This window comes from Sorghum bicolor, chromosome 7, assembly GCF_000003195.3.
Source record: "Sorghum bicolor cultivar BTx623 chromosome 7, Sorghum_bicolor_NCBIv3, whole genome shotgun sequence".
In the NCBI taxonomy this organism is placed as follows: Eukaryota; Viridiplantae; Streptophyta; class Magnoliopsida; order Poales; family Poaceae; genus Sorghum; species Sorghum bicolor.
The window spans coordinates 61,973,571-61,999,984 of NC_012876.2; the positions used below are offsets into that span (position 1 = coordinate 61,973,571).

Below are 26,414 nucleotides of genomic sequence, written 5' to 3' on the forward strand. Positions count from 1 at the left end.
AATAATACAATAATCTGCTGGCACCACCCTTTAGCTAGAGATGAAAAGGATATGAATATTTTTCGATCATATTTGAGACTGAATCCGTATAGAGGAGTTCAAATGTGTCCATATCCGAGTCCGGATAACATCCAATACTGGATCAGTATCTAAAAATTGTCAACATTCAGGCCTTGTTCACCCCGGAAACCAAAAAGTTTTCAAGATTCCTTGTCACATCGAATCTTGCGACACATGCATGAAGCATTAAATATAGACGAAAAAAACTAATCACACTTTGACCGTAAATCGCGAGACGAATCTTTTGACCCTAGTTAGTTTATAATTGAACAATATTTACCACAAACAAACGAAAGTGCTACAGTAGCAAAATCCAAAAAATTTCACATCTAAACAAGGCCTCAATCATATTCTATCCGGCATAGCTAACATTATCCATATTTGAATCCAAATCTGACCAGAAATATAAAACAAGTATGATCTCAATAATATCCCTCCATATCCGATGCGTTTTCATCTCCCTGCTGCTGCCACCGCCTTGTAGGGAGTTGATTCGACTTCCATCTGTAGCGACACCTCTTTTCGTCCTATGTCATGACCCAGATGACAAGTATCGGGATGACTGGTAATGTGGCGGAGTCATCGATGGCTGAGGATTACTATCACATCGACTAAGATTTGCCTAGCCAGAAACAATCTAAGCTATTGATTTTGTGTCATGGTTAAGATTTGTTACCTGGCAAACATTCGCCTGCCAGAGTAGCAACTAGCAACCGACCAAATTGCTCGGCCTGGTACCAGCAAACAGGTGAGACCTTCCCAAGCAAATATGCTGGGGTTGCAACCAAAACAGAATTCAGGCAAGGTTAAAGGACAGGTAATTTAGCCTAGGCCTTTATCCAAACAAAGCCCTATGCTTTATGTGGGGTTTGTCTTCGGATGATGGACGCTGCTATTCGGCTAGCCAGACAAGATGCCTGCAATTAGGCTGGCAACCGCGCAAAAACTAAAACTAGCATGATGAGAAACTAATAAAGATGGAGAACACAAGGCAAAAGCACAACCCAACAGCAATCTACTGCAAGAGCAAAACGAGAACGAATGACTTCAACAGCAGTAACAATACATCAGTCCAAATGGACCCAGAGCCAACTAAAGCAATGGGGCTAATTTGACTACTACCACCAGCTACAGCAGGGAGGGAACGAGAAGACAGAATCTTGGAATGCATGGAGCAGCAAACACCTTCAATCAGCACAGGGCGTCCAACAAGATGGGCTAGAAAAACATGCCGAACCATCCATCAAGGTTTACCAGGCTACTCAGCATCACCCTTCGAGGCTTCTTTGCCCTCCTCAGTGCCCTCCTCCTGCCACCGAGAAAATTTCATAATATTGCATCAGATTCGTGAGTATGGATAATGTCATACAGACAGGCAAAGTTCAGCAGCGAGGAGGTACCGTGATGTCAGAGGTCCAGAGGGTCAAGTTGTCCCTTAGGAGCTGCATAATCAAGGTGCTATCTTTGTAAGATTCCTCACCAAGCGTGTCCAACTCAGAAATAGCCTCATCAAATGCCTGCAAAGAATAGTTGATCAGGAACAAAACCCACATGCGCCCAACAAAACAGCTACACAGATTGTACATATCATGCACTCGTGTTGTCTAGAATATGTCAGTCTTCAATCAGCAACAAATACCAAGCAATTCTTGTAGGCCAACACTGTTCACAACAATAATACTAACAAGGTATGACGATGAATAACTACTGTTGCTGCTAGCAAGGTTTTCTGCTGCTACATAATTGGTTTGTGGCAAAAAGAGCCAAATACTCATCACATCAAAGTATGAAGAGCAGCACATTGTACCCAACAATACAACTATGCCAAACGAGACGAGATGTATAACAGTAAAACTGAAACAAAAGAAATTTGAAATCCACCTGAATCTAAAGCCCACATGAGTAATCACATAGGACTAGCAGAGTCACCCAGTTGTTCTGAAATGAACAAGCCACAGAAGGATCTAACAATATTCTACAGTGAAGGTAAAATTGCAGCGCTTGAATTTTCGAAAACCAATTCATATACAATTTTGCACCTCTTCTTTCAGCCCAGATTCAAACAAGCACAACAGAAGCTAGTTAGAACTCAGAAACCTGGTACAACAAATAGAAAGACAAATGTGATACCTACCTGCTTTGCAAGGTTGCAAGCTTTGTCCGGAGAGTTCAGAATCTCATAATAGAACACCGAGAAGTTAAGTGCAAGTCCAAGCCTTATGGGATGAGTAGGTGCCAGTTCAGCCAATGCAATATCCTACACAGGTATAGTGACAGACATTTTTCAGAAGATAATAAATTCCAGTACTTATGGAAGAATATACCCAAAGCCATAAAAGTAACTAAACAATAATAAAATACAAGAAGGCTGTTATGGCCAGGGATAACATGAACCAACCTGGGCTGCCTTATAAGCTACCATTGTGCTCTCTGCAGATTCCTTCCTCTCAGCACCAGTCTTAAACTCAGCAAGGTACCTTTCAATCAAAAAATAAAAAAGTGGACCAAATTAGAACTATTATTACAGAAAATATATGGATTCAACTGCGCAACAACATAGTGTTCCACTTCCTAACCTGTGATAATCACCCTTCATCTTGAGGTAAAACACCTTCGACTCTGCAGCAGTGGAGGAAGGCACAAGGTGCGAGTCAAGCAGCTTCAGGATACCATCACAAATGTTGCTCAATTCAGCCTCAATCTTGCCACGGTACTCCTTAATCTGAGCAACATGTTCCTCATTCTTGCGGGACTCCTCCTTCTGCTCGATGGAGGAGACAATCCGCCATGAGGCACGGCGGGCCCCAATCACATTCTTGTAGGCAACAGATAGGAGGTTACGCTCCTCAACGGTGAGCTCTTCCACATCAACGGTCTTAGCCACCTTCTCCATGTACTCAACCATTTCCTCATACCGTTCTGCTTGCTCAGCCAGCTTGGCCATGTAGACATTCTCCTCCCGCGACATGTTGATCAAGGAATAGAGTTACTGTAATAACCCCAAAAAAAACATTGATGAGGCAATGTCAAGAACCAGTAGAAATTGTATCATCTAAACAAAGGAAGGGCAATGAGTATCTGACTGAGACAGTCACAGGATTCTAGCTCATTCACGGTACCTAACAATAAAATCTATACCACACAAACATGCCTACAAAATCTGTTGAGAAATATCAAGAATTGTCATAAACATTTTTATTTGGTGAGACATAAATTTCACATATAATTACATAAGCCCCCAAAATATGGTCTAATATCATTTATCAGTTTGTTGCGATGTCCATCCATGTGAAGCAGGGAACCCATTGAATATTATGATCTGGCTACTTACAATACAGCATAACAAAACGGTTAACAGGCAAACCAGATATAACCATGACAACAATTATACCTCGAGGACACAACCAAATTAGATTACTATCAACATAAGCGTATTACTACACGTTCTAGTATCAGATTAACAATTTCAACAACAACATCGTGAAGCCATCAGCTCGGAACGAATCCCACGGGCGTAATGTTTCAAAAAGCAAGCGAGAAATCACACTTACAACCGTGCAGCACACGAGCGCGACCTAGATTCAGAAATCATAGGTCAGGCGTACAACTATATCAAATTTGCGGCACTTGCACAGCCAAATCGACATGGGCAACCATCTCGCCTCCCCATAAGTAATCAACACATTATCCCTAATAACCTCCTCTCCAAACGCTAGAGAACACATGAAGAAAATCGGGTAACCAAAAAAATCTCGAGTTTACACGCGACAATGCCAGCCAAATCGTGCGGATCTACGCGCCCCACACTGTCGGGTCCTCAGATCTCGCGGATCTGAACCGGACGAGAACCCCCTACTACCCCAGCGACAAGCAGATCTAGCCGCCGCACATAACAGCGGCCCCAAAATTTCAAATAAAAACCGGGGGAAATCGTCGCCGCTCGCATCTCTCGCTCAACGGTACGGCAAGTCAAACGTGGAGGAACAGGAGCACAAAAGGAATTGAGGGGGGAAGCTCTAACCCTAACCTTCCGGGGGTGCGAGTCGCGGCGGTGCACGGGAGCGGCGGACGCGGGTCGTCTCGATCTCGATGCGAGTGGCGCTGGAGCGGAGACGATGGGTGGTGTGGACGGGGGCGCACGCCGAGCGGGACCGCCCTATATAGCTCGAAGGAATCGCCAGCCTGTGCGGTCAACGGGCCAATGCGGTGTACTACGCGCTTGGGCCGCGAGGGCCCATCGGCAGCCTCACTGGTCACAAAGCAGATGACATTGTACCGATTTTTTTTTAAAAAAAAACATGATGCCACCTAAATTACACTTTAACAATTTACTACTCAATCTATCTCAAATTAAAGTTTAACTTTTTAACAATAAGTTTAATCACTCGCTTTATTCAAAAAATTATATAAAATATTTTTTTTTTGTCGTGGCTTGCTTTATTAATAAAAATTCTTCAATAATAACTTAAATTTAAGTATGTTTATATAATTTTTTTTGAATAGGACAAGTGGTCAAACTTAGAGTTAAAAAAGTTAAACGTCTTATAATTTGGGATGAAGGTACAGTAAAATTATCAATATAAGTATCACTCAGGACATTATATTGTAGACAGAACTTGACAAAAAAAAACCACCAAAGAAAGTATACATTAAATTTCATAACAAAATAATTAAAGGTCCATTCTACGGTGGTTTCTACCCGTTTAGACTTATGTTAGCGTCTAGGGTGAAATACTTGATAAAAATCCAGGGTGTTAAAGTTGTCTCATCAAGTTCCAACCCAACTGTATTGGCGATACCCTGACCAAGAGGTCGTGCGGAACAACCATATGAAAACCAAAACTTTCAATGTTACAGTGCAACAGGAAAACTTGCAAGTGTTATTTCTGTGGAAGAAAACAGACCACATTCGTCCGTCCGGTTTTCGTCCTGCCTCCTGCGATCCCCGGCCTCTTTCACCTCCGCTTCCCCGTGCGACGCAAAAAAGGAAACCGCCATCCGCATCCGCTCCCCCGTGATTCGTTCGTGAGACCCTCTTCTGCAACCCATCTCCGATCACGATCTATCCCCTCCCAGGATCCCACTCCAATCACTCAAGGTCGTCGCCTCGCACGCCGCTACCCATCCCTGCACCTTGCGGCCGCACACGCCGTTGTTCCCCGTCTCCGGATCTCGTGTCCCTGCCACAACACCATCCCCTGCCTTGCCGTGGATCTCCCCATCTCCAAATCCCATGCCCAGCCTTGCCGCGGACAGCAGAGGACGCACAGCTCGTGGATCCAGGGACAGCGGCGTTCGTCCCACCGCCCGCACCTTCCGTCGAGCCGCCGAGCGTCGGCGCCCGCGAATCCGCCTATCCGACGCCGGCTACGCTCGTAAGAGGGAGGAGGAGCCGCAGCTCGTGGATCCAGAGGCAGCGGCGAGCGACAGCACGCGTGAATCCGCCTTCTCCGCTATGCCTCTCCCACCTTGCGTCCCGTGCTCTAGGAAAGAGGCAGCGGCGTTCGAGTGGAGGAGACAATGGAGGCAGAGCGGCGTAGGAGAGCTGCGTCTCAAGGTGGAGCAGCGTCCGAGCGGAGGAGGCGGCGGAGGCAGAGCGGCTTCCCAGGTACGGAGCCGAAGCGGCAACAATGGCATCAGCGCCTGCGTCACGAACAAGCAGTGGCGGAGCTAGGATTTTACGTCTGGGTATTCCATGTACAATTTTTTTAATGCAAATGTGCAATAGTAATAATCAAAATGCAAGGTCTGAACATAGCGGCATAATGCCATTGTCTATAACAATTAAAAAAATTACAAAACATCGAAATCTCAATGCTACTAAAATTGAACTCTACGATCTCCTTTTTGAAATTCATTAATGATATCATCATCTTTCACTTGACTGAAGAATTCTCTCTCAATAAATGTGACCAAGCAATTGTTCAAATACTCATCACCCATTTTATTCCTTTGCTTGTTCTTCACATAATTCATCGTGGAAAACACTCTCTCAACACTAGCAGTGGCTACGGGAAGAATTAGCACCAACTTAAGAAGCTTGTAGACAACATAATATTGCTCATGTCTTTTTGTGCTAACAAGCATGACTGAAAGCTCACATAGATTCTTCAAATTTTTAAACCTTTCATCTCTACGCACATGAGAAATGTACACAGTAAGCTGATATGGAAGTTTTGACAATTCATCAGTTGTGAAATCCTTAGGATAAAACTTTGTAGCAAGCCTAACCAACTTCTCTTGATCATAAGCAACAAATAAATCAATTGGACTGAAAGCTGCCATACAAGAAAGTAGTTCTGTGTTTACCTCATCAAATCTGTCGTTCAGCTCTCGAAGTTGCCTATCAATGATACTCACAAACATATCAGCATGGTAGCGATGATAATTCATTGCACCATTATAGAACCCTCTTTTAGGTCTCCCAACAGGATAATAAGGACCCTCCATGTCAACAGTTTTGATCTTGTTCTTTATACAAAAAGAAGTCACTCTTCTAAGAAAATCAGTCCAGCCAACATCTTCCCGCAAGCACTGCAAATGAAACTTTGTAATATCAACAAGCTCCATAGCATTGACAATATCCTGATCTTTCTTTTGCAAAGCTCTATTCAAGTCCTCAGTATAACCAAATATTCAAGTCCTCAGTATATACTAGCACCCTTTTTCTTCATCTACGTTGCAAGAATCCAATGCAAAAAAAAACGAATCTTAAATGCCAAACTCAGAAGAATGAATCTGACACTGCTGTGCTAGTGTAGTAGTGTGCTCACCTTGCCGGCTTGCCCCAAGCAGCAAGTTGGAGGTCGAAGCCGAACCGTGGCCGTCGCGGACTCGCGGTGGCCGTCGCAGCGTCGCCGGCCGGCGGCCGCCAGTCGCTGGAGCCAGGAAGCTAGGGTTGGCCGGTTGGGAGTTGTTGCGATGCGCCGATGCGGAATTGCGGAGAGATACAATACGATGCGAGTTGGGAGCAGCAGCCAGGAAAAGATGCGATCCTTTTTTGTTTGGTGGGCCAGTCGATCAAATTTGCAACATGTAGCAAATATACCAGTGTATACATATATATGTATTTGTATTTATTTGTAAAATCTTGGGTATTCCATGGCATACAGGGGAATACCCCTGGCGCCGCCCCTGCGAACAAGCGTTGCTCAGGTGCCCTGCCCCGGTGAGCTCCTCCCTCTGTTGCCTCTATTTTTGACTGATGAGAAATTTGCTGATTTGGGATTGGTAAGAGACAAAAATGAGATTGGGGTTGTGTTTATGGTTCACATCGCCCGCGCCATGGCCCTACTGAATCCAAGGCCTCGGCCACCTTCTGATGGAGGTCTGTGATCATCTTTTCCTCACTAGCCTGCATGTCTGGATCCATGGCGGAGAGGGATTGGAGCAGTGACATTGATTCGATCTGAGGTGGTTTTCTCTTAACGAATGTACTATCTTCATCACTCCTTTACTTGATTTTGGTACATGCTGAATTGTTAGAATCATGAATTCGTGATGGAATCTATGTTCTGTTTATTTGTCCTTCAGAAACGTTGGCTGCTTTAATTCATGAACATGTGTGTTGGTTTAGCCCACCACTAAACCAATGAGGAGTGTTTTAAGTGAGAAGACGTCATATAGGTCCTGGCGGGGGTCATCACATCTTGTTATCTCCAATAATAGAAGTGTGTTAGGTAAGCCCACCACTAGAAAAGTTACCAAGGTCAATGCAGTGAGCAATTTCTAACTGGCTGAGATACCCGTGTAATTGCGTGCATACTCAAAACTAACAACATGAATTAAAAATAGATTTCTTCTTCACTTGAAATGGGGGCATAGACTCTCAATCTGAGGCAGAGCATCGAATTAGAGAAGGGCTTTGGTCAGAGCATCAGACTAATGGAGCCTGTTAATGATCAATTGATCATAGGTCTGATAAACTTTGTAGTTCTGACTTTAATTACTTATAATTCTGACTTCAATTACTTTAGCGACATAGGGAGTGATCGATAGGGGCTTTCACGCCTCCATGCTAGCCGCCAGATGGTATATATGTTTTCGGTCTGTACAGACAATATGGAGACACATAGCAAATATGGTCAATATATATGCTACTGCTTCACAAATAAAGTTAGAAGGATACATATATATGCAATCCAATATGGCTGCTTTTGTTTCGAATCATTTAGACTTTTGGAACGATTTGGTCCTTTATTCATGTGATTCCATGGCTGTGTGCTAAGAAAAATGCCTCCATGATTTCCTAACATATAGAAACTATTTATCTAAGTGAAAATAATCTATTTTTTATAACTGCATATGGCTATCGTAACACTGATAGAATGAAAATTTCAATCTATATTCCAATGTTTCCTTGTTGTAGATTCCCTTTTTCATAAAGCTGTGTGCTGGATTGGTAAGCTTCTTATTGTTTGTGGGTGCACCGGAGTGGCGGCGGGGCTGTGCGCCATGGTCTGGGTGCCGCAAAGGACGATACATAGTCCAGATTTCTCTCAAATTGATTTTTACTCTTGTGTAGGGATTTTGTTTCGACAAAAAACTTCATTTTATAAGCTAATTTTGAGGACTATCATCAACTGCGACAACATCAAGGTATTTTTGTTCCCTTCTTTTTGTCATACTCCCTCTACAACTGTGCTATTTGTTCCAAATTTATAAAACCTTGATTTTTCAGTTTCAAATGATGCATACTGAAAACTCCGACGGCTACGACGATGGGTTCAACCCGGCCGTGCCCACTACAATGACATTTTGTAATGAAATTTATTCTTGGTCACACATTACTGTCATCACGTGTCCTCCCTTTGCACTCCACAGGAGTTCATTGCTCTATGTGAAGTACTAGAGCTTATTCCAGAGGATGAGCTAGAATTGTCTAGGCAGAAGCAGCCTGATACTATGGCAAACAGGAGAGCACAGAAGGTGAGACCGAATTACTTTCTCTATATAAAATCTTAAGGCATCAGCCAGTAGTTTCTACTCTGTAATTGGAGGACAGTAATATGGGACATGGTTCCCTTGTGCTGAATCTATTATGCACAGGCTGATTTTATTCATAAGATGTCTAAAGTGGGTCAGTTTCCTGTAATTCACTATTTATGTTTATTGTTTCTTTCCTAGGTTGCCAGGTTCAAACGTCAAAAGGCTGCAGAAACGAAGCTCCAAGAGATCAGAGAGAGAAAAGAAAGGCGTGGACGCTCATTGAGAGCAGCTGCTTTATCTGCCCCAATTGAAGCTGGAGAGGAAGATGACCTGGAGGATGATGGAGAGGAAGAAAGAGAGGTCAGCAGCCCACATCTGGAAGCTGTTTTCATGATATGTTTTAGGTTTTTACATATTTCAAATCAGAATGATCTGTGGCATGAGTATGTCATAAGTATGGTCTTGCTTTTCTTGAAAGGAGAGATTTTATTTATTTTTCAAATTAAAATAAGCTTGTGATATTCTAAGAGATAAAGCTTTTCCATTTGATGGTGGCATTTTAATTTATTTAGTCTACTGGCTGTAGGGAGCTTTATAATTTGCTGCATGTAGCTAGGTTCTTAGATACCTGCAGTCTGTCAAACACATTCCCTGTAATGCTCTGTGCATACCAAGCCCATGAGGATGTTTTGTTCTCTTCAGTCAGTCAGTGACACAGAAACAGTGTTACCATCAAATTTATCCCATAGCAGTAAAATCCTCACTGCAAGGTCTTCAATTTATAGCCCACAGTGTTCTTTCTATGCTATTTTATTTCTCATGACTGAATAATTATTTTGGAATCTTGTTGTTAGTGCCTTTTCATATCGTGTCAATGTTTGCTTCCAACTTTTCTTACCTTGCATTTGCTTCTATATCAATGAGAACATATGCTCTGGTTCTGAATTCCTCTTAGTATGCTGCAGGCTTGGTTAGCTACCATCTCATTGGCTCTCTGCAAGGTTAGTTCGCTTTCCATAACACTTATTGTTGAGTTCTTTTTTCTGTTTAAAGAATTGTAGTACTTGCATTCATAGTAACATTTGATTTACTATTATATTATTCTTTTTATTTCCATATACAGGCGTTTGATCTTCTCGACATGCTAAAGAAGGAAGAAGAAATGCTTCTAGCTGTAAAGGAAAGGAAGGCAAAGGTAATGCCAATGATAGTGATTTGGCAATTTCTTCTCAGTAGCATCTTAGGTCAATTATTTCAGTAAACTATTTTTTTCTAAAGAAAATTTGGGATCTCAGGCTATCATGTCTCGAAAATATGTTGCCTTTCCTCCATTCAAGTCAAGCTCATTGCCAAGTTCATTCAGTGAAATAGTTTCATGAATGGTGCATTGATATACATATCAAAGCCATTAGTAGATTTGTATATATGTTTTTCAGGTTTGGTATGACCACCTAGCAGTGGTACTACCTCTCAGAGATGCAACTCTAGAAACCAGTTCAGGAGTCAATATCCTTTTTGTGTTGACCAGTTCAGCAAGGACTTATACATATTTGCATGGAAAACTATTTCAATGGTTACTGGTAAGCACTCAACCATGACAAATGTTAGTCTGGTTTCCAATATTTCCTATACATGGCTTAGCCTTTGATTAACCATTTCGATCATTAATTAACCATTTTCATCTAGATCCATCTATTCAATCTAATAAGCATATTATGTAATTGCAGATTAAGCAATATACTGGTTGAGAGTGGTAGATATGAAATTTAGGATGTAAACTTCAAAGGAAACAATGTTGATTCCGGCGCATGAATGAAATGGATATTGGAGATTTCTTTCTGCCGTTATTAAATATTATCTTAGCCGTATTATAGAAATGTCTATAAAGTAGAGTTTGTGAGTTTGTGATGCCACATTTTCCGTGACTGTGTTGATTTCATAAACTTTATATTTTGAGATAATGTTGTTTTAATATTGGTATTTAATTTTTACAGTACTGTTATTTTATCGTGCGATGCATGTGTTTTAAAGATAAAATGTTAGTTATCCCGTAGCAATGCATGGACACGCTACCTAGTCAACTCCTAAGACTCAAAAGTTTGCGGGGTGGCCTGGTGTGCTGCTTGCCCATTGCCTGAACTTCTTCAAGTCGTTCCTGCAGCACTATACTAGCTGTTAAAACAAATCAGTCGCACAAGAGATAATGTACATGTTCCGTATGAAACAGCAAGCAGCTCAGCTAAACATGAGTGATGAGGGGTCCACTTGTGTAAGGTGGTTCAAAAAGTACTTTGCTTTTTTTAGTTTTTTTATTCATCAAGCAAAATCTAACCTATTGAATCTGATGAGAAAGAAAACAAACCCAGTTTGTAGCTCAGTAGGTGTAGTGCAGCCAAAATGGATTGTGGCAGGGCATGCAATCCATGCTGGCAAACACTACAATCACATCATTTAGCTCCCTTTGTTTTTGTTTTTTAATAGAAATTTAGCTCCCTTTGTTTTTTGTTTTTTAATAGAAATTTAGCTCCCTTCATTGTGATGTGCTGCTACATTCCGTAAGATTGAGGATAATACCAACAAGAGCAACCAAGATCATAGTACGATTTTTATTCTCTTGATGCTGCGCTGGCCGTCTTAGTGTCTTGCATCCACATGATTTCTAATTACGCGCTTGGGCCGCGAGGGCCCAACAGCAGCCTCACGGGTGAGAAAGCGGATGACATGGTACCACCTAAATTACACTTTAACTATTTATTTATTTATTATGATTATGGATATAGTGCATGTAATTAGAAATATAATATGCCAAGTTTGTTTTATAATACTTGAAACTTATTGGTTAAATATTATAAAGTTTAACTTGGCGTTCTCAAAATACCTTATAAAGTGGATCGGAGGGAGTAGTATTTAGGCTCATTTGGTATAGGTATGCTCTACTAGTATAGTAGTTTTCCATAGTAAATTTGGGAGAGGGAACTGTGGATGAAGTTGTTATTTCAACTCCATTCACTACTAAAATCAATCGGTTTCCCTAGAGTTTTTTATCTTTCCCTAGGAAAATTTAGAGCATTCTTGGAAAATATACTTTTCCTAAGATATGATTCTAAAACCCCAAGAGAAATGTAATGTTCGGTAGGACTCGATCATGTGTGGGACTTCCAAAATTTCATCGATCAAAAAAATCTACCGCCTCCCCCAAATTTCTCTCCTCTTCGTACCAGCCAGACCTCTTTATCTTCTTCTCCGTCCTCACAGTTGCATCTCATCCTCCTCTTCCTCTGTTCTCTTCTTTTCCTATGCATCCAAAAATCACCACAAACAAGTTCAAGTCAGGTGTCCTGGCGTGAGGTTCTGGGGTGTAGGCTCGTCACACCGCAGCTGCATTCCGCGGTGGACGTGGAGGCACCGCACTTGCAGAGGCTATGCTACCTTAAGGCGGTGACACGGTGTTCCTCTCGGTGGCGGAGATAGCGGCATCCACGGCACTAAGCATGGCCGTGATGGCCTCCTCTCTCGCCGTGGTGAGCCTGCTACTTCCTGAAGTGACCTTGCCACTCTCCTCCCCAAGCAGTTCCTCTTCGTCAACATAACTTGAGATGAGGATTCGATTCCAGAAACGGGGAGCGGCAGTCTGAGGTGGAGAATTGAGTCGCTTGCTGCTAGCTTACTGTCCTCCCACCACATGATTTTTTTAATTTATGTTCTGATATATGATGTGTGCTTTTTTGATTGTTGTTCTTAATTTTCTGTGTAAATGCCTAGAATGCCACCGGCTTGCTCCATCTTTTGTTCTGTGTATAGCTTTGTAAAAACCAAATTGATTGTACTAGTGCTTGTGACAAAGAATGATGTATAATTTCAGTCCAAAGGAATAAATTTTGTTCATCATGAATGATTTTGTTGTGAGAATGGAATAATTGAAAAACAGAAATAAAATAAGTATAATAAATAAAACTTATTGTATATCTTTCCCTGGGATGAAGAAACATACGGAAACAACCTTTCCCCGTATATACATTCATCAGCTGAGTCAGTTTCCCTATGGTTCAGACTTTTCCTAGGAAAAACTTGTTTCGATAGTGTTTTATTAGAAACCGTAGGACACTCTCTCTCTTTCCCATCGAATTCATCCCTAGGAAATTTTCTCTACCAAAAATCCTAGGGAACTTGTTTCCCTATTGTTTTATGGATATTTCCCTAGGGTTTCAACTCTAGGGGATATGTGGATTCTAGTAGTGATTCGATATTCACCTCATGTGAGACCAGACTTGAAGGAGCTTCACTTGATGAGTCATTCCATTTTAATCCATTTTGCTAAAAAAAACTCCGAACGGCTCTTGAAGCTACTAGAGAAGCTATGTCGAATCAGACGACTTAGATTTCAGGTTACTGTTGCAATGAATAGTCATACACTACTTGCGGATGAGAAATTAAGGATCTTATATGATATGATTCTCATTATGGAGATTTCTTTTCCAAGTGGCACACAAAACAACAACTATATTTTTTTCTATAAGAAGCTATTAATTTTCAATAACATTACATTGAGGTGATACAAAGTCTTCAAAAATGCTTTCGGGCCTCTGCATGAGTAAATTACACATCCATAAAAAACAAAACACCATGCACACTCTAGTGACCATCAATAGAAAGATTAGATCGCCGCCTATTTGCTAAGGAAAAAATAACCTCAACTGCTGTGTCAACCATTATTACTTGCAAAGCCACCGCAACCAAGTCATGCCTATGCGACTTTTGTAGAGTCTATGCATGTGGAACCAATGTATAACCATATAGATACCTTCAAATTAAGGAGAATAATGGTTTTCTTTTTAAAAAAACAATATCGTTTGTGCGAAGCCAAATTGACCAGCAAAAAGGCGGCTTCCTCAAGTAGAAGTGGCTTCAAATTTTGATTTCCTCCACCCAATTGCCACACATACACATGTGTGGGCATGTTTGTTTGCCTGGGTCTTCCCAATCGGCTGGCTCCTCCCAGCCAAGTCCCAAATGGCCTGGCCCAGGTGGTGCAGTGCACTTTGTTTGGTTGCACTTCTCAGTTGTTGGACCTGCCTGAACTGGACTAGTGTTTGTTTGCCTGCATTGGGTGGCAGTGCAGCACTATCTTCTGACCAGCGCCAAATGAAGTCCGTGCCTGCACACGCTCGACCTGGCTCGATCGCCAGAAACGGTGGGAGTGGCCTTCGCTGCCGGACCTGGTTGGCAGATGCTTTAATCATCGTGTTGGCCAGACCCAAAACAAGTCCAGGTAAATAAACATCTCTACCTGCATGTTCACAGCCAGACCCACTCTTCACCCGGGTAAACAAACACGCCCTTAGGCCTCGTTTGGAACTTAACGGAGGCAAAACAAAGGAAAGATGGAGGATTGAGTTCAGGATTTATAAGGAATCCTATATGCGCTTTTGGAAAGAAGGAACTCGGACAAATTTTTTTTTTTGAAGGAACGGCAGGAAAGGTTGTATTTTTGAGGAATGGAACAATGAGCTCAGAACAAAGGGAAAATTTCCTACGGTCTTGCAGCCAAAACTTTTGCTCAAGCATGAGCGGCGGCGGCGCATGCTGCGAGCGGCCCGGCGCGGCGGAATGAACAGGACGCATGTCTGCTTGTGCTGACGGTGGGTGGCAGTACTACACTGCATGCAACAAACAGCAGGTGGAGGTGGTGGAGCTGGCGTAGGCGGATGGACACGGCGTGCGGCGTCAGATCGCCGTCGAAGGAAGGGACCGGAAGGAACGACGAGTGGAAGCGCAACAACGATACGAGCCCCCCGAATTGAACGAATGGATCAGGTTTGAGGAAATTAATAAACAAGTCCATGTATTTAGAGTTTTCTTTTATCAGACACAACTTAATTACGATAAAAACAAAATGACATCAAGCTAATAATCCATCTATAAGCATCAGTCCCGTTGGTTGGCAGTTCCCTACGTATATTAGGAGATATGATCATATGTGCTTTGTGCTTCTTATTACTAAATAATCCATCTATATGTTTTTATTTATGTATTATTTTGATTCATTTATTTTCTACTCCTGGATTCCAAACACCTCTTTCAATTGTTTCCTGCGTTTTTCTATTTGTCTGTTTTCCCATTTCACTCCTACCCTATTTCCTGTACATCTCCTTCCTTTCCTCTATTTTACATTCCTTTGTTCCAAAATAGGCCCTTATAGGTCAGAAACCATATGAGTTGTGGACCAAATTGTGCGAGCGAATCAACAATAAGAGAACAAGTAATGAATTGTATGTCTTATCTATGTGACAAAAAGCAATTGAGGCGGGTATTACAAACGCCTCCAATGATAGATCACGGTTAATCGTGACATAACGAAGACGGTTGAATGGTCTGCCTCCATTAAAGGAGTCGGTTGCTATGCTGCGCCCGCCTGCGAAAATGAATAAAAAAAAAGAGAAGCCCAATGGTGAGCCCGTTTTTGAGCCTGCCAGCGAACCCGCGTCACCAGGATGGAGCCCTGCCGCCGAATCTACGAGCCCCGATACCGGATCCGTGAGCCTCGATGATGGATCCACGTACGAGCCCTACCACTGGATTTGCATGCGAGCCCGCCCCGATGCCTGATCCATGAGCCCCGACGCTTCATCCGTCGGATCTGCGAGCGCTGACGCATTGGAGGATGTGCCGCCACTAGGAGATTTTGTGGTGGGGAAGGGTGTGGCTCGCCGTCAGGTATTATTGGGGTGGAGCAGCAGTCGTCACCACAAACTCCTGCACCCACCGGCCGATGCTGCTGCATCGTCGGGCCGCCCACAAGGAGGAGTCGCCCGCGCCGTCGACCTGCTCGCCTATAGGAGTCACCCGAGCTCATCAGGAGGAGTCACTAGTTGCGCTGCCGTCCCGCTCGCCAGGAGGAACCGCTCGCTCACTGTAACTGTAACACCGCTAGCAAGGCCCACGCATACGTACGAGCTACGGACCAAACTGTGCGAGCCAATCGACAATCAGAGAACAAGTATTGAATTGTATGTCTCATCTATGTGACAAAAAGCAATAAGTTCTGCTATACCTTTGCCAGTCCCGTTGTGCTAAATTAATACTCCTTCCATTCTAAATTTTACGACGTTTTGACTTTTCTAGATGTATTGATTTTATTATGCATCTAGAGTATAGTAAGTGTGTATATCTTGATATGTAGCAAAATCTATATATTTAGAAATGCCAAGATGTCTTATAATTTGGAACGAAGGAGTACTCGTTTTTAAGAATACTTTTAAGACAACCCATATATATATGCTCATGTACAGGTTATAAATAATAAGAAGGGTAATTGCAACTCATCAGGAAAGCGCCTTTAACAGTTGGAATGATTTTCGCAAATTGCTAAGAAGAGTGCCTTATTTGCTCTTCAACATCTGAGTCGATCTACCCAGTATTCATGCAAGTACAAGCAAAAGGATACATACGTATATAATCGAGTTTATCACCTGCATGTTGTCCCTATCCATCAGGGCCGGAGCTATACATACATATATTCAGATTCAGATCCCAAGCGCTTGCATGAACTCACCAGCGCGTATCGCAGCCATTTGCCACCTCCACGATTCGAACACGGATGCGACAACCCTGCCGCCGCTCACACCTCCTCCTCCTTCTTCTTCATCCATTATCGAGTCGTCGTCGGATCCAACAACAGCAACAGTGACATCGTCGTCGTCGGTGCACTTGATCAGAATAAGCTGATCAATGTAGGCCTGCAGGTCGTGCGCGTAAGCTATGTCACCAGCCTCGAAGAAGTCGAGGGCTACCTCTACGCCGACGTGCACATAACAGGCCTTGCTCCATGGCAACTCGTACCGTCCTGCTAGAACCCTAGCGCCCTCGTTGAAGAGGACCCCGGGCATCTTGGTCACTGGGTCGTTCACGTTCACCACCCGTATCACCTTCACTCCCAGCTCGTCGCATCGGTTCTTGAACTCTAGGTTTCCCACCCGCGGACCGGCAAAGGAGTAGACTGTGATGGGGATCGTCGTCGTCGTCGAGGAGGATCGATTAGGGTAAGAATTCAGGCCGAGCTCGGCGAGGTCGTAGCCGAGGAGGAGGGCGAGGGAGCTTCCCATGCTGTGTCCGGCGAGTGTGATACTCATCTCCTCGCCCTTGTGCTTGGCAACAAGGCTGGATATCTCGGAAAGGACCTGGTTCCGGCAGCTGCCGGCGGTGAACTTCCCGAACGCGTCGTCGGAGCTGTAGAGGGAGAGGAACCCGGACTCGACTCTCACGTCCGGGCGCGGGTCGGCAGGGTCGAAGCGCGCAGGCGCCAGCGTGCTCATGAAGTTGGCAAGCCACTCCGATCCTGTCACCGTCCCGCGGAAGGAGACGACGATGTCGCGGCGGCCGAGACGAGCCGCTTCCCCGTCCGACGCGACGGCGACGTAGCCGATCCACCGGCCCTTGCTGCTGCAGGATCGCCGTCGTCGGCCGAAGGCGACGGCGGCGGGTGCCGCGTAGATGTACTTGGTGACGGCGTACCCGGCGGCGCCGTGCATCCCCGCCGCCGCCGCGGCCTGCAGCATCTGCTGCTTGCCGTGCTTGCAGTTGAGATACCGCTTGGAACGTGGGTCTAGGTCGAACGTCCTGTAGCACGCCGCCACCAGCTCCGCGTAGCGGACGATCTCTGCACGGAGCAGCGGATGGAGAGGCTCCACCAGGGCTCGCCAGTCATCGCCAGCGCCTTGCAGCTCCTGCCACATGCACGCCAGCGGCGGCGGCGGCGGCGGCGGCGTAGCCATGGCTTTATTGGCGCGGACACTGCTACCTGCGGCGGGTGGTGGTGCTTCCGTGGACGACGGCGCTGCGGCCTGCTCTTGCTGCTTGTGTTGTTGTAGGCCGCTGAGGCTGACGGTGATCGGCGTGGCGGAAGACACCGCTAGGGCTGTGGACACTCGATGACGACGCGTCGTCGTCGTCGGTGTGCCGCCCCGCGCCACGGCGAGCTTCGCAGTGGCAGCCATCAAGCTTGGAGGGAGGGAGAGATGGGGAGTAGGGGTATATATAAGGCTAGGAGCACAGTGGCGGTCGCTCGCTAGCTGGATATCTATGAGCCCATATTGGAGTGGTCGATAAAGCTATTTTTTTTCTTTTTATTTTTTCCCCTGTGAGACTAATCAACTTTGACATCCGCTGCTTTCGTTTTTGATTGATGATTGTGAGTCCGCATAGGATCATATCGGCGTTCGTAGCTACATTTTTCATGTTTCTTTTTTTCTGCAAGTCAAATCTAAAGTTTTTTTTTTGCGAGTAATAAATCTAACGTTCTTTTTTTTTTAAAGGAACTGGAGGGGCGATCTAAGGTTCTTTGACTGTGAGTCCGCATAGGAGTCCGTCGTTTTCAACATTCCTTTTTTCCGGGCAAGTTAGATCCGACTTTAGACTTGTTATTAGGTTCATTGCTTCCGTTTTCTTCACTCTGATCATTCTGTTATGTCGACTGCTTAATAAACAAATACTCTCGTACCACTAAGTTGCTAGGAATAAAACCTATTATTATTAAAATCTATATAAGCCGATGACCAAACTGTAACTCCAAGTTATAAGTATATATGGAAAATAAAAAAGGTCTCTATTGTAAACATCATTAAATTAGTAAATAGACTACTTCTTGATATGACGACAACTAACCCTTGCTAACTCTAATAAAAAATTTGAATTACGTTTCTTATTATAAGTCATCAAAGGAAGTCACGAAGCTCAGAATTTATCTCTACCAATACATGGATATTATAAAAACTAAAGTTATGACATAATATGAGTAAATATTTCTGTGCCTTAAAACGGAAGAAGAAATTAATCAGGATATATATATATATATATATATATATATATATATATATATATATATATATATATATATATAGGGAGAGTATACTCTGTAGCCACCTACAAAATATGTTATAGGGTGTAGAATAGCGCTCTAGGTGTAGAATATTATTCTACACCACAAGTCAAAACTAAGTAGAAAAAATACTGAGCAGTACTGAACAACGTTCAGTATCATCCAGCCGTACACCTAGGACCACAAAATATTGAATAATACTGAAATACGAGTACTGAACAATACTGAATTTTGTTCAGTATAACAGTTTGGTGTAGAATAGTATTCTACAATATATATATATATATATATATATATATATATATATATATATATATATATATTATGTATGCATAGAAAAAATATATGGAGAAAATCGTGAACAACTTACAGTTTGCGATAGATGTAATATATTAATTCGTTACGACTTAATAGACATTGGCATACTATTACCAATATTAGACTATATTATGTATTTTTTTGACCGCGTACAGCTAAACAACTTTGGACAATTATTTCCCAAGTTTTGGAAGTTAAAATTTTTATCCCATGGTTCAAAATCAAATAAAGGTTTGTTTGGTTGAATGCACCCGAACCTATGTAATTTTTCACCCTAATCCCTCTCAACCCATGTCAACTGGAGTGAGTACAGCCAAATAAGCACTAAGGATTGATTTCTCTCTCACCTGTCTGGGTTTTCAATGGTCGCAATGTGCTTGATTCATTCAAGCAACATATACACGTCAGGGAAATGCTCCAGCACCTGGATCCAACCAGACCCTTAGGAACGAAGCTAGGCTTGCTTAAGAAGTTATGCGTCCTAATTAAATTATGCTAAGAACTCTGAGCTAGCTGCAGCAAGTTACTTCAAAGCCTAGTGCAGCCATATACATGACACTATATGAGATGACCTCACACCTGCTTATATATGTTGCATCGATCGATGCGCGGTCAAGTATTTAGATTGACCTTGATCAAACCTTCGCAGCCTGCAGGACTGACTCAACAGCCCTCTGCCATAAACTACGACTAAGAGAATGTAAGAATGTCAAACAGCCCAGCGATTCATCGGTTGAGGAGATTAAAACATCCATTTTAAGTACATTCTAATATGATGGAGAAGAGTCAGAAGACCACACCGCCAAACCGCCGGCGGGTTTTTTTTTTTTAATCTAAATGACGATACTGCACATTACCGTGTGTGGGAACTTTATAGCTCTAGCATGCAGTGTGCAAGGCGGAACTCATGGAGGGAGAGTGAAATCATGACAGGAAATATATATGTGCTTATTTGAATATTTGATGGAACATAATGCAATTTTTTTATATAAAAAGGTCAGGATGAGGAAAGTACTAAAAGAATAAAGAATAGATTATACTCCCTTCATCCACAAAAGAATGCAATTCTCGATTTTTTGAGAAGTCAAACAGTTCAAACTTAGATTAAATTCATATAAGAAAATACTAACATTCATCTTACATAATTAGTATCACTAGATCAGTTATAGAGTATATTTTATAATAAATTTATTTAAGATATAAATCTATACCTATTTATAAAGAGGCAAAATTTCTATTTTTTCATCCACCTTCCCCTAACTTACTGGATAATGGAGAGTTTCTTCCACCCAGACTTTATATATAACCCATTGCCATACGAGTTAGATAGACTATATATATATATATATATATATATATATATATATATATATATATATATATATATATATATATATATATATATATATATATATATATATATATATATATATATATATATATATATATATATATATATATATATATATATATATATATATATATATATATATATATATATATATATATATATATATATATATATATGTCTGATTCCAAAATGTATTGGGTCGGTAGGTGATTACTCATAAGCCTTCCTAAGTTTGCCGCACCCACAAATTCCAAAGAACTACCAAAATCAGTTTTTTTAAATCTCATTAAAGAGGCGATTTTCTATTTGTTGTTTTATTCTGATTTTTCCACCAGGAAGTTTTATTTTTTTTTCTTTTTCTAATTTTTCCAATGGAACCGTTTCCTTGACTTTACGGTGCCTTCTTTTTCCGTGATTTTCCCCAATGAACATATCTTTCTGTGATTGTCTATTTATTTTTTTTTTTACCACCAAGTTTTCTTTTCCAATTGTACTCCCAGATGTTCCTGAGAGCTTTAACTTCTAGAATTTGTGTCAGTCAAACTTTTTAAATTTTGACCAACTTTATAGAAAAGAGCATCAATATCTATGATATAAATAAATACCTTATGAAAATATATTCTATGATAAATCTAATGGTATTAATTTGGTACTATAAATTTTAGCATTTTTTTCTATAAATTTGGTCAAAATTTTAAAAGTTTGACTTAGGACAACTCTAGAAGTTGCAGCTTTCCGGGACAGAGGGGGTATTCGTGGGTTCTATTTCTATGCTAGCACAATCCAAATCCAATACAACTACTTTTCCATTAGCTTATTCAGTTATGTAAAAAAAATAAGGTGATTCATCTGGCTGTCTTATGAGTGAGTGACAACATGGAGTAAGTGTAGTGTAGCAAAGGAGAGCTAAAAGAAGCTGCCATCAAAGGATGTAATGGAATTGCATATATGAAAGTTCAGCGAAGAAATTAGTAAAATGCTAGTCTCGCTTGTTTTACTTTCTAAATCGAATTCACGCCCACTCAAGACTTGTAATGATATGAATTAGAACAACTCACGTTTAACGGTGATAAATACGGAGTCCACTTCAGTACGTATTAGATCACATCAACTGTATCTCGTACGTGACTCGGACATACAAATAGTGCTTATACGAGTTAGAACAATTCACATGTAGCAACAATACAAAGACTTGTATGATGCAACGCACAGGCATGTTTGCTAGTTGCTATAAATATGGTCAAACTTGAGATAGTTTAACTAGTGCACGCATGCTATAATTACATTCTTCTATGGATGGAGGGAGTATTTAGATACTAGCCTTCGCAAAATTCTTTCACCGGATGATATATTAATTGGATAACAAGCAGATCGCCGTCAGACGAAAATGTAGGCAATTATACATTTGTAAAATTTTGAGGAAGTATTATCTCTAGGAATCGTTAATACCAATAATGCAACATTATTATAAACTTATATCATGTAAGTATAGAGATAAGGTAGCTAGTAGCCTTCCTAGCAAAAGGGGATAGACGACACAAGGAACCAGGACAAATCTTTGGAAAAAGCCTAATATTAAAACACAACTGCACTGAATAAGCTGATTGGTGTTGTAGTCATTTCTCCCAAAATATACCACACGTACTATGGAGAGCTCACATATGATAGGATGTGAGATGATGAGTCAAAATACTACATAAAGGCCAAGTTGATATATAATCCTTCTCCTCCTACGACTCAGCTAAATTCTAATTCGGAACTGCTAATATCATCAGCTACCAAACCGACTAACTTATCTCCTAAACAAAATAAAGCACCTAGGACTCTGACTCCTTGCAGACTTAATCAACCACCTGCGTGTGCTGCATCCTGATAGCCGCCATGTAAATGGATTAAAAATTTGATATTATGTGTTCATTCTTCGGTATAAGTAGAAAATATCAAAGATAAGAATAAGAAATGCTATGACACTCACAGTTCAACTGATGGCTTTAACTACAATAATCTAAAGGTGGAAGTTCAGATATTCCAAAATTTAGGATGCAGTTGATTGCTACCAATAGCCATATAATATAATCTCCAGCTGGATCTAAGCGCTTAAGAAACCTCTGAGCAGGTTAGTGTTGCTCCGAACCTAATCTGAGCAGGTTTTATTAAATATTCTGTTCAGAGAAGTTCGATCAGAGAAACCGAACATAAAATCGTTTAAAAAGAAATCGTCGCAGATAGGAGTAGATTACCACTACTCCTACTTTGATATCAATCTGGCGTAGACAAAGTGGGAGGAGGAGAGAAGAACCACACCAAGATGATGATGCCCATATATATGCCCACAAAGCGAGAGCGCACGGGCCGCCGCTTTAAATTCTAGGTTTCCAAAGAAAACATGTCTTCTTTCTTGTAGCTGTAGATATTCATCAGTAGTAGAGTACCACTCAAAATGTGTGCTAGTTCCGCCCCTAGAAATAAAGCAATGTTTGGTGTGAAACCACATGCTAATTGCAAACATGGAAACCAATTCAAAAACATATTTTCGACTTTTGGCTGTTCAAAAGAATATGAAATTTGACACATCCATATATAGTGCATACAAATATGTACCCACACATACAACGTTGAGATATAAACTTGCTTTAAAAAAACTTGTACCAAAAATGACAAATTCTAGATACATGTGCATTACAAGACAAAATCTAGTCCGCATGCACATGTAATTTGCCATTTTTTTCCTAGTTTGAGTTTGCACCCTATTTTTTTAAAAACGAATCATGCAGGAGCTGCTGATTATATTAAAAGTCAGATGAAGTCTAGACTAGACAAAAATAAACACATACAACTCCGGTGGGTTGGATTGAGAGATCAACACGTACTGAATTGAAACTCCAACTCAAAGAAGTAGAAAAAAATAACTTTGGCATATCAGAATAGGACATCAACATGAGCAACAACTCAAAAATAAAACACACGCTTCACCACCACCAAACCACCACGAACTAGTGACTACACTGCACCGCCATCCCCCAAACGACCAAGCTATCAAGACAAAAATACCCATGTCACCGCTTGCATTGTCGTTGCCGACAATGTCCCACACCGAGTGGCCCGCTGATAAAGCAGGGCTAGCTGCTGTATTCCACTGCAAGCCATGTAGCCCTTCTACGATCAGATCCGCTTGCGCCATCTTTGAAGACGTTGTCCCACATTGGAGTAGCCAATGTAAAGTAGGACTACCGTCATAGGCCGCTGCAAGCTGCCAAACTGATGCAAGAGGAGCTGCCTCAGGCACATTGAGATCCACGCATGCATATCGTAGCTTCTAGTAGCCTAGCGGTCTCATCGAAGATATGGGTGCCATAGGCCATCAGCTAGAAGCCTCCTTATGCTGAAACAACAATTGCTGAGCAGGACCGCCCACCACCACACCTCGCAGGTCACCTCAACAACACAAGTCTGCTCGCCAACATCTCCCACGTCGGTCTCCTCGATCGCCAACTCCGTGGGCGCCTCCCACAATAACATCCTCGTCAACTTCGTGGTCACAACTCACCAAACTACCAATCAGATGCAAAATCCTCTAATGACCACACTAGCACCCTCCTCCCGACCACCATCCCTAGCAATGGACACTAGAAACTTGAATCCTCAGTTAAACCTTCACCTTTCCTGCCACGATGGTGGCGACCATCACAAAAGGATAGGCATAAGCTTCCATAATGATGCATCCAAGGAGGGGCGTGATGCCAATGGTGCCACCATCATTTGACCAGAAGGTCAAGGTTTTACAGCTAGGAAGAGCACGCCACACAAAGGGGGGGGGCAATAGATGGACACTTCCAAGAAAGAATACGGTGTTCAAAGGCATCACCATCATTAGTTCAATAGATGTAGCATTCACCATGGCACCTCAACCCCGTGAGCGGCAATGGCCAAGTCCCGTACTTGTTGTGCTAGCCACCACACCACTAAAGAAGTCAACCTCGTTCCTGTTGGCAGCTGCCATCGTTGATGCTGGAGCTAGCCGCCATCCCCAAAGCCAAAGGTCGCACCAGTCTAGAGAGCAACGCGTGGGCTGGGCGATCCTACAAGCATCGCTCAAGTTGTTTTGGAGAGCAACGTGGGGCTAGGTTGTTTTTTGCGTGTCCCCAACTGACATGGACTTGTACTTATGACATTGGCATAACTCAGGGTCGCATCCTAATTTCTACACGTGTATATATTTGTATGGATATTCCAAACTTTAAAAAACTTTGAACGACTAAAATAGGTTGTTTGAATTGATTTTCATATTTCCACCTTGTATGTACGTGAATACGAAGATCAATGAAGTGTAATTGCTCACAAAGATGCACAAACTCACCATGCCATGGCCATGTCCCAACGAAGAAGATGAATAGTACCTAGGATATGGCTTGAAGAAGGTACCAACAGTTAGGCCCCAATAGCAGATAGGGGAGCTAACAGGCAGCTATTAGTGCCATTGGAGCTTGGGAGATGGAGGCTCAAGTCCACGCTGGCACGCTGAAGTGGTGTGCCACCTCAGCGAAAATGATAAATTTATGGGCAAGTTACTATATCCGAGACAAATTTGTAGTTATCATCATAAAATTGTCAAACAAAGAGGTGTCCACGATATCGGTGGCAAGTAGAAATCCCTATAACTTATGTCAAAACTTGGAAATACAGGAGTTATGAAACATAACTTATGTACACAAATTTATTAAACACAAAGGAACGAATTAACTTATAGAATATGAAACATAACTTATCTAAAAAAAGATTATCAGACACACAACTTGTGTACATATATAAGCTATTTTATACAACTGATGTACATAAGTTATTTTATACAACTTAGATGTATAAATTAATAGCATAATAACATATTAATAAATATGTTGATAGCATGCATAAAAGGAAAACTGAGGAAAAAAGGAAAAAAAAGGTTGTGCTTCAAAGTTTTGGAATGAGTTATATGTTATACGTTAATACCCATAATTTGCTACTGCAATAAAATTCTTCAAAACATATGCAAGTAGGGTCTAATTTTATTCATCTCATCATGTAAAATACACAAGTGCAAATAAAATTAAAAATAGATACATTGTTCAAAATTTATAACAATTTTATTTGTTTTGACTTTTTTAGCTTGCATCGATCGTGATGTCAGTGGGTGCATGTAACCAAACCGGCGAGAGGGGCATGAGCGCATGAGTTCAGCCGAAAAAGTAAAGCTTTCCAAAAAAGAATGTTATGAAATTTTTTTCACTAGATTTGAATCCATGGGACGCACGCGGCATTAGCATTGGGGTGAATTTTGCATGGCACTTGTGTTGATGTGGATTGATCGGTTGGTTGCCGGTGCATGATTTTCGGTTGGTAGGCACACGATTGTTTTCTATTGCATCATAGAGTGAACGACAAATGAAGAGGCACGGATTTATTGCTCGTAGTGAATGATGTGGTAGGAAACAAAGAGCCCCAGGGCCATTTGCATCCAAAATGGTGTTAAAAGTGCTAAAAACAACTTCAATATGCGTAGACGCTCCCACTCTCTAAAACAACCTCAATTATGGATACAAAGGGCTCCAAGACCATTCATCTTCTCGGTAACCTCCATCCTCCCTCACAGGCAATTAACTTATAGTTGTACATATTTTTCTTGGTGTAAGTAAAAGTTAAGTCTAGTGTCTTCTTCCCTCAACACCTCTCTTTCCCTACCGCTATATATCCTCTCACCCTCCCACTTCCCTTCTCTCCTTGCCCTCTCCTTCTCTATCCCTACCACTTGGCGCAGCGATGGTGCATGGGGCCCTATTGGGGAGAGGGGAGAGTGCACGGGCCATGCAGGGGGAAAAGCGCATGATGGCATGGCCAGCAGGTCTG

General features: G+C 42.0%; 3 protein-coding genes across 9 annotated transcripts; 1 reads left to right on the forward strand and 2 right to left on the reverse strand.

Annotated features, from left to right (window-relative positions):
* On the reverse strand, positions 1,055-4,308 carry LOC8060917 (14-3-3-like protein GF14-C). 2 transcript variants are annotated; one of them, XM_002445734.2, is made up of 6 exons: positions 4,088-4,308; positions 2,637-3,049; positions 2,459-2,537; positions 2,195-2,317; positions 1,461-1,577; positions 1,055-1,369 (listed from the first exon to the last, which is right to left on the reverse strand). In XM_002445734.2, exons 2-6 carry the CDS (start codon positions 3,026-3,028, stop codon positions 1,319-1,321), a joined length of 762 nt encoding a protein of 253 aa, XP_002445779.1. In that variant the 5' UTR covers positions 3,029-3,049; positions 4,088-4,308; the 3' UTR covers positions 1,055-1,318. The 2 variants fall into 2 exon arrangements, with proteins under 2 accessions (XP_002445779.1, XP_021320157.1); XM_021464482.1 differs by having other exon boundaries at positions 4,082-4,193.
* Positions 4,966-10,990, forward strand: LOC8060578 (PP2A regulatory subunit TAP46). 6 transcript variants are annotated; one of them, XM_021464869.1, is made up of 9 exons: positions 4,966-7,493; positions 7,594-7,739; positions 8,585-8,658; positions 8,884-8,988; positions 9,187-9,348; positions 9,954-9,989; positions 10,112-10,183; positions 10,425-10,568; positions 10,716-10,990. In XM_021464869.1, the coding sequence occupies exons 2-9, from the start codon at positions 7,652-7,654 to the stop codon at positions 10,734-10,736; spliced, it is 702 nt and encodes a 233-aa protein (XP_021320544.1). In that variant the 5' UTR covers positions 4,966-7,493; positions 7,594-7,651; the 3' UTR covers positions 10,737-10,990. The 6 variants fall into 6 exon arrangements, with proteins under 6 accessions (XP_021320544.1, XP_021320541.1, XP_021320542.1 ...); XM_021464866.1 differs by having other exon boundaries at positions 4,966-7,473; XM_021464867.1 differs by having other exon boundaries at positions 4,966-7,067; positions 7,173-7,739.
* On the reverse strand, positions 16,512-17,981 carry LOC8060918 (phospholipase A1 EG1, chloroplastic/mitochondrial). Its single transcript, XM_002445736.2, has one exon. It carries the CDS (start codon positions 17,979-17,981, stop codon positions 16,512-16,514), a length of 1,470 nt encoding a protein of 489 aa, XP_002445781.2.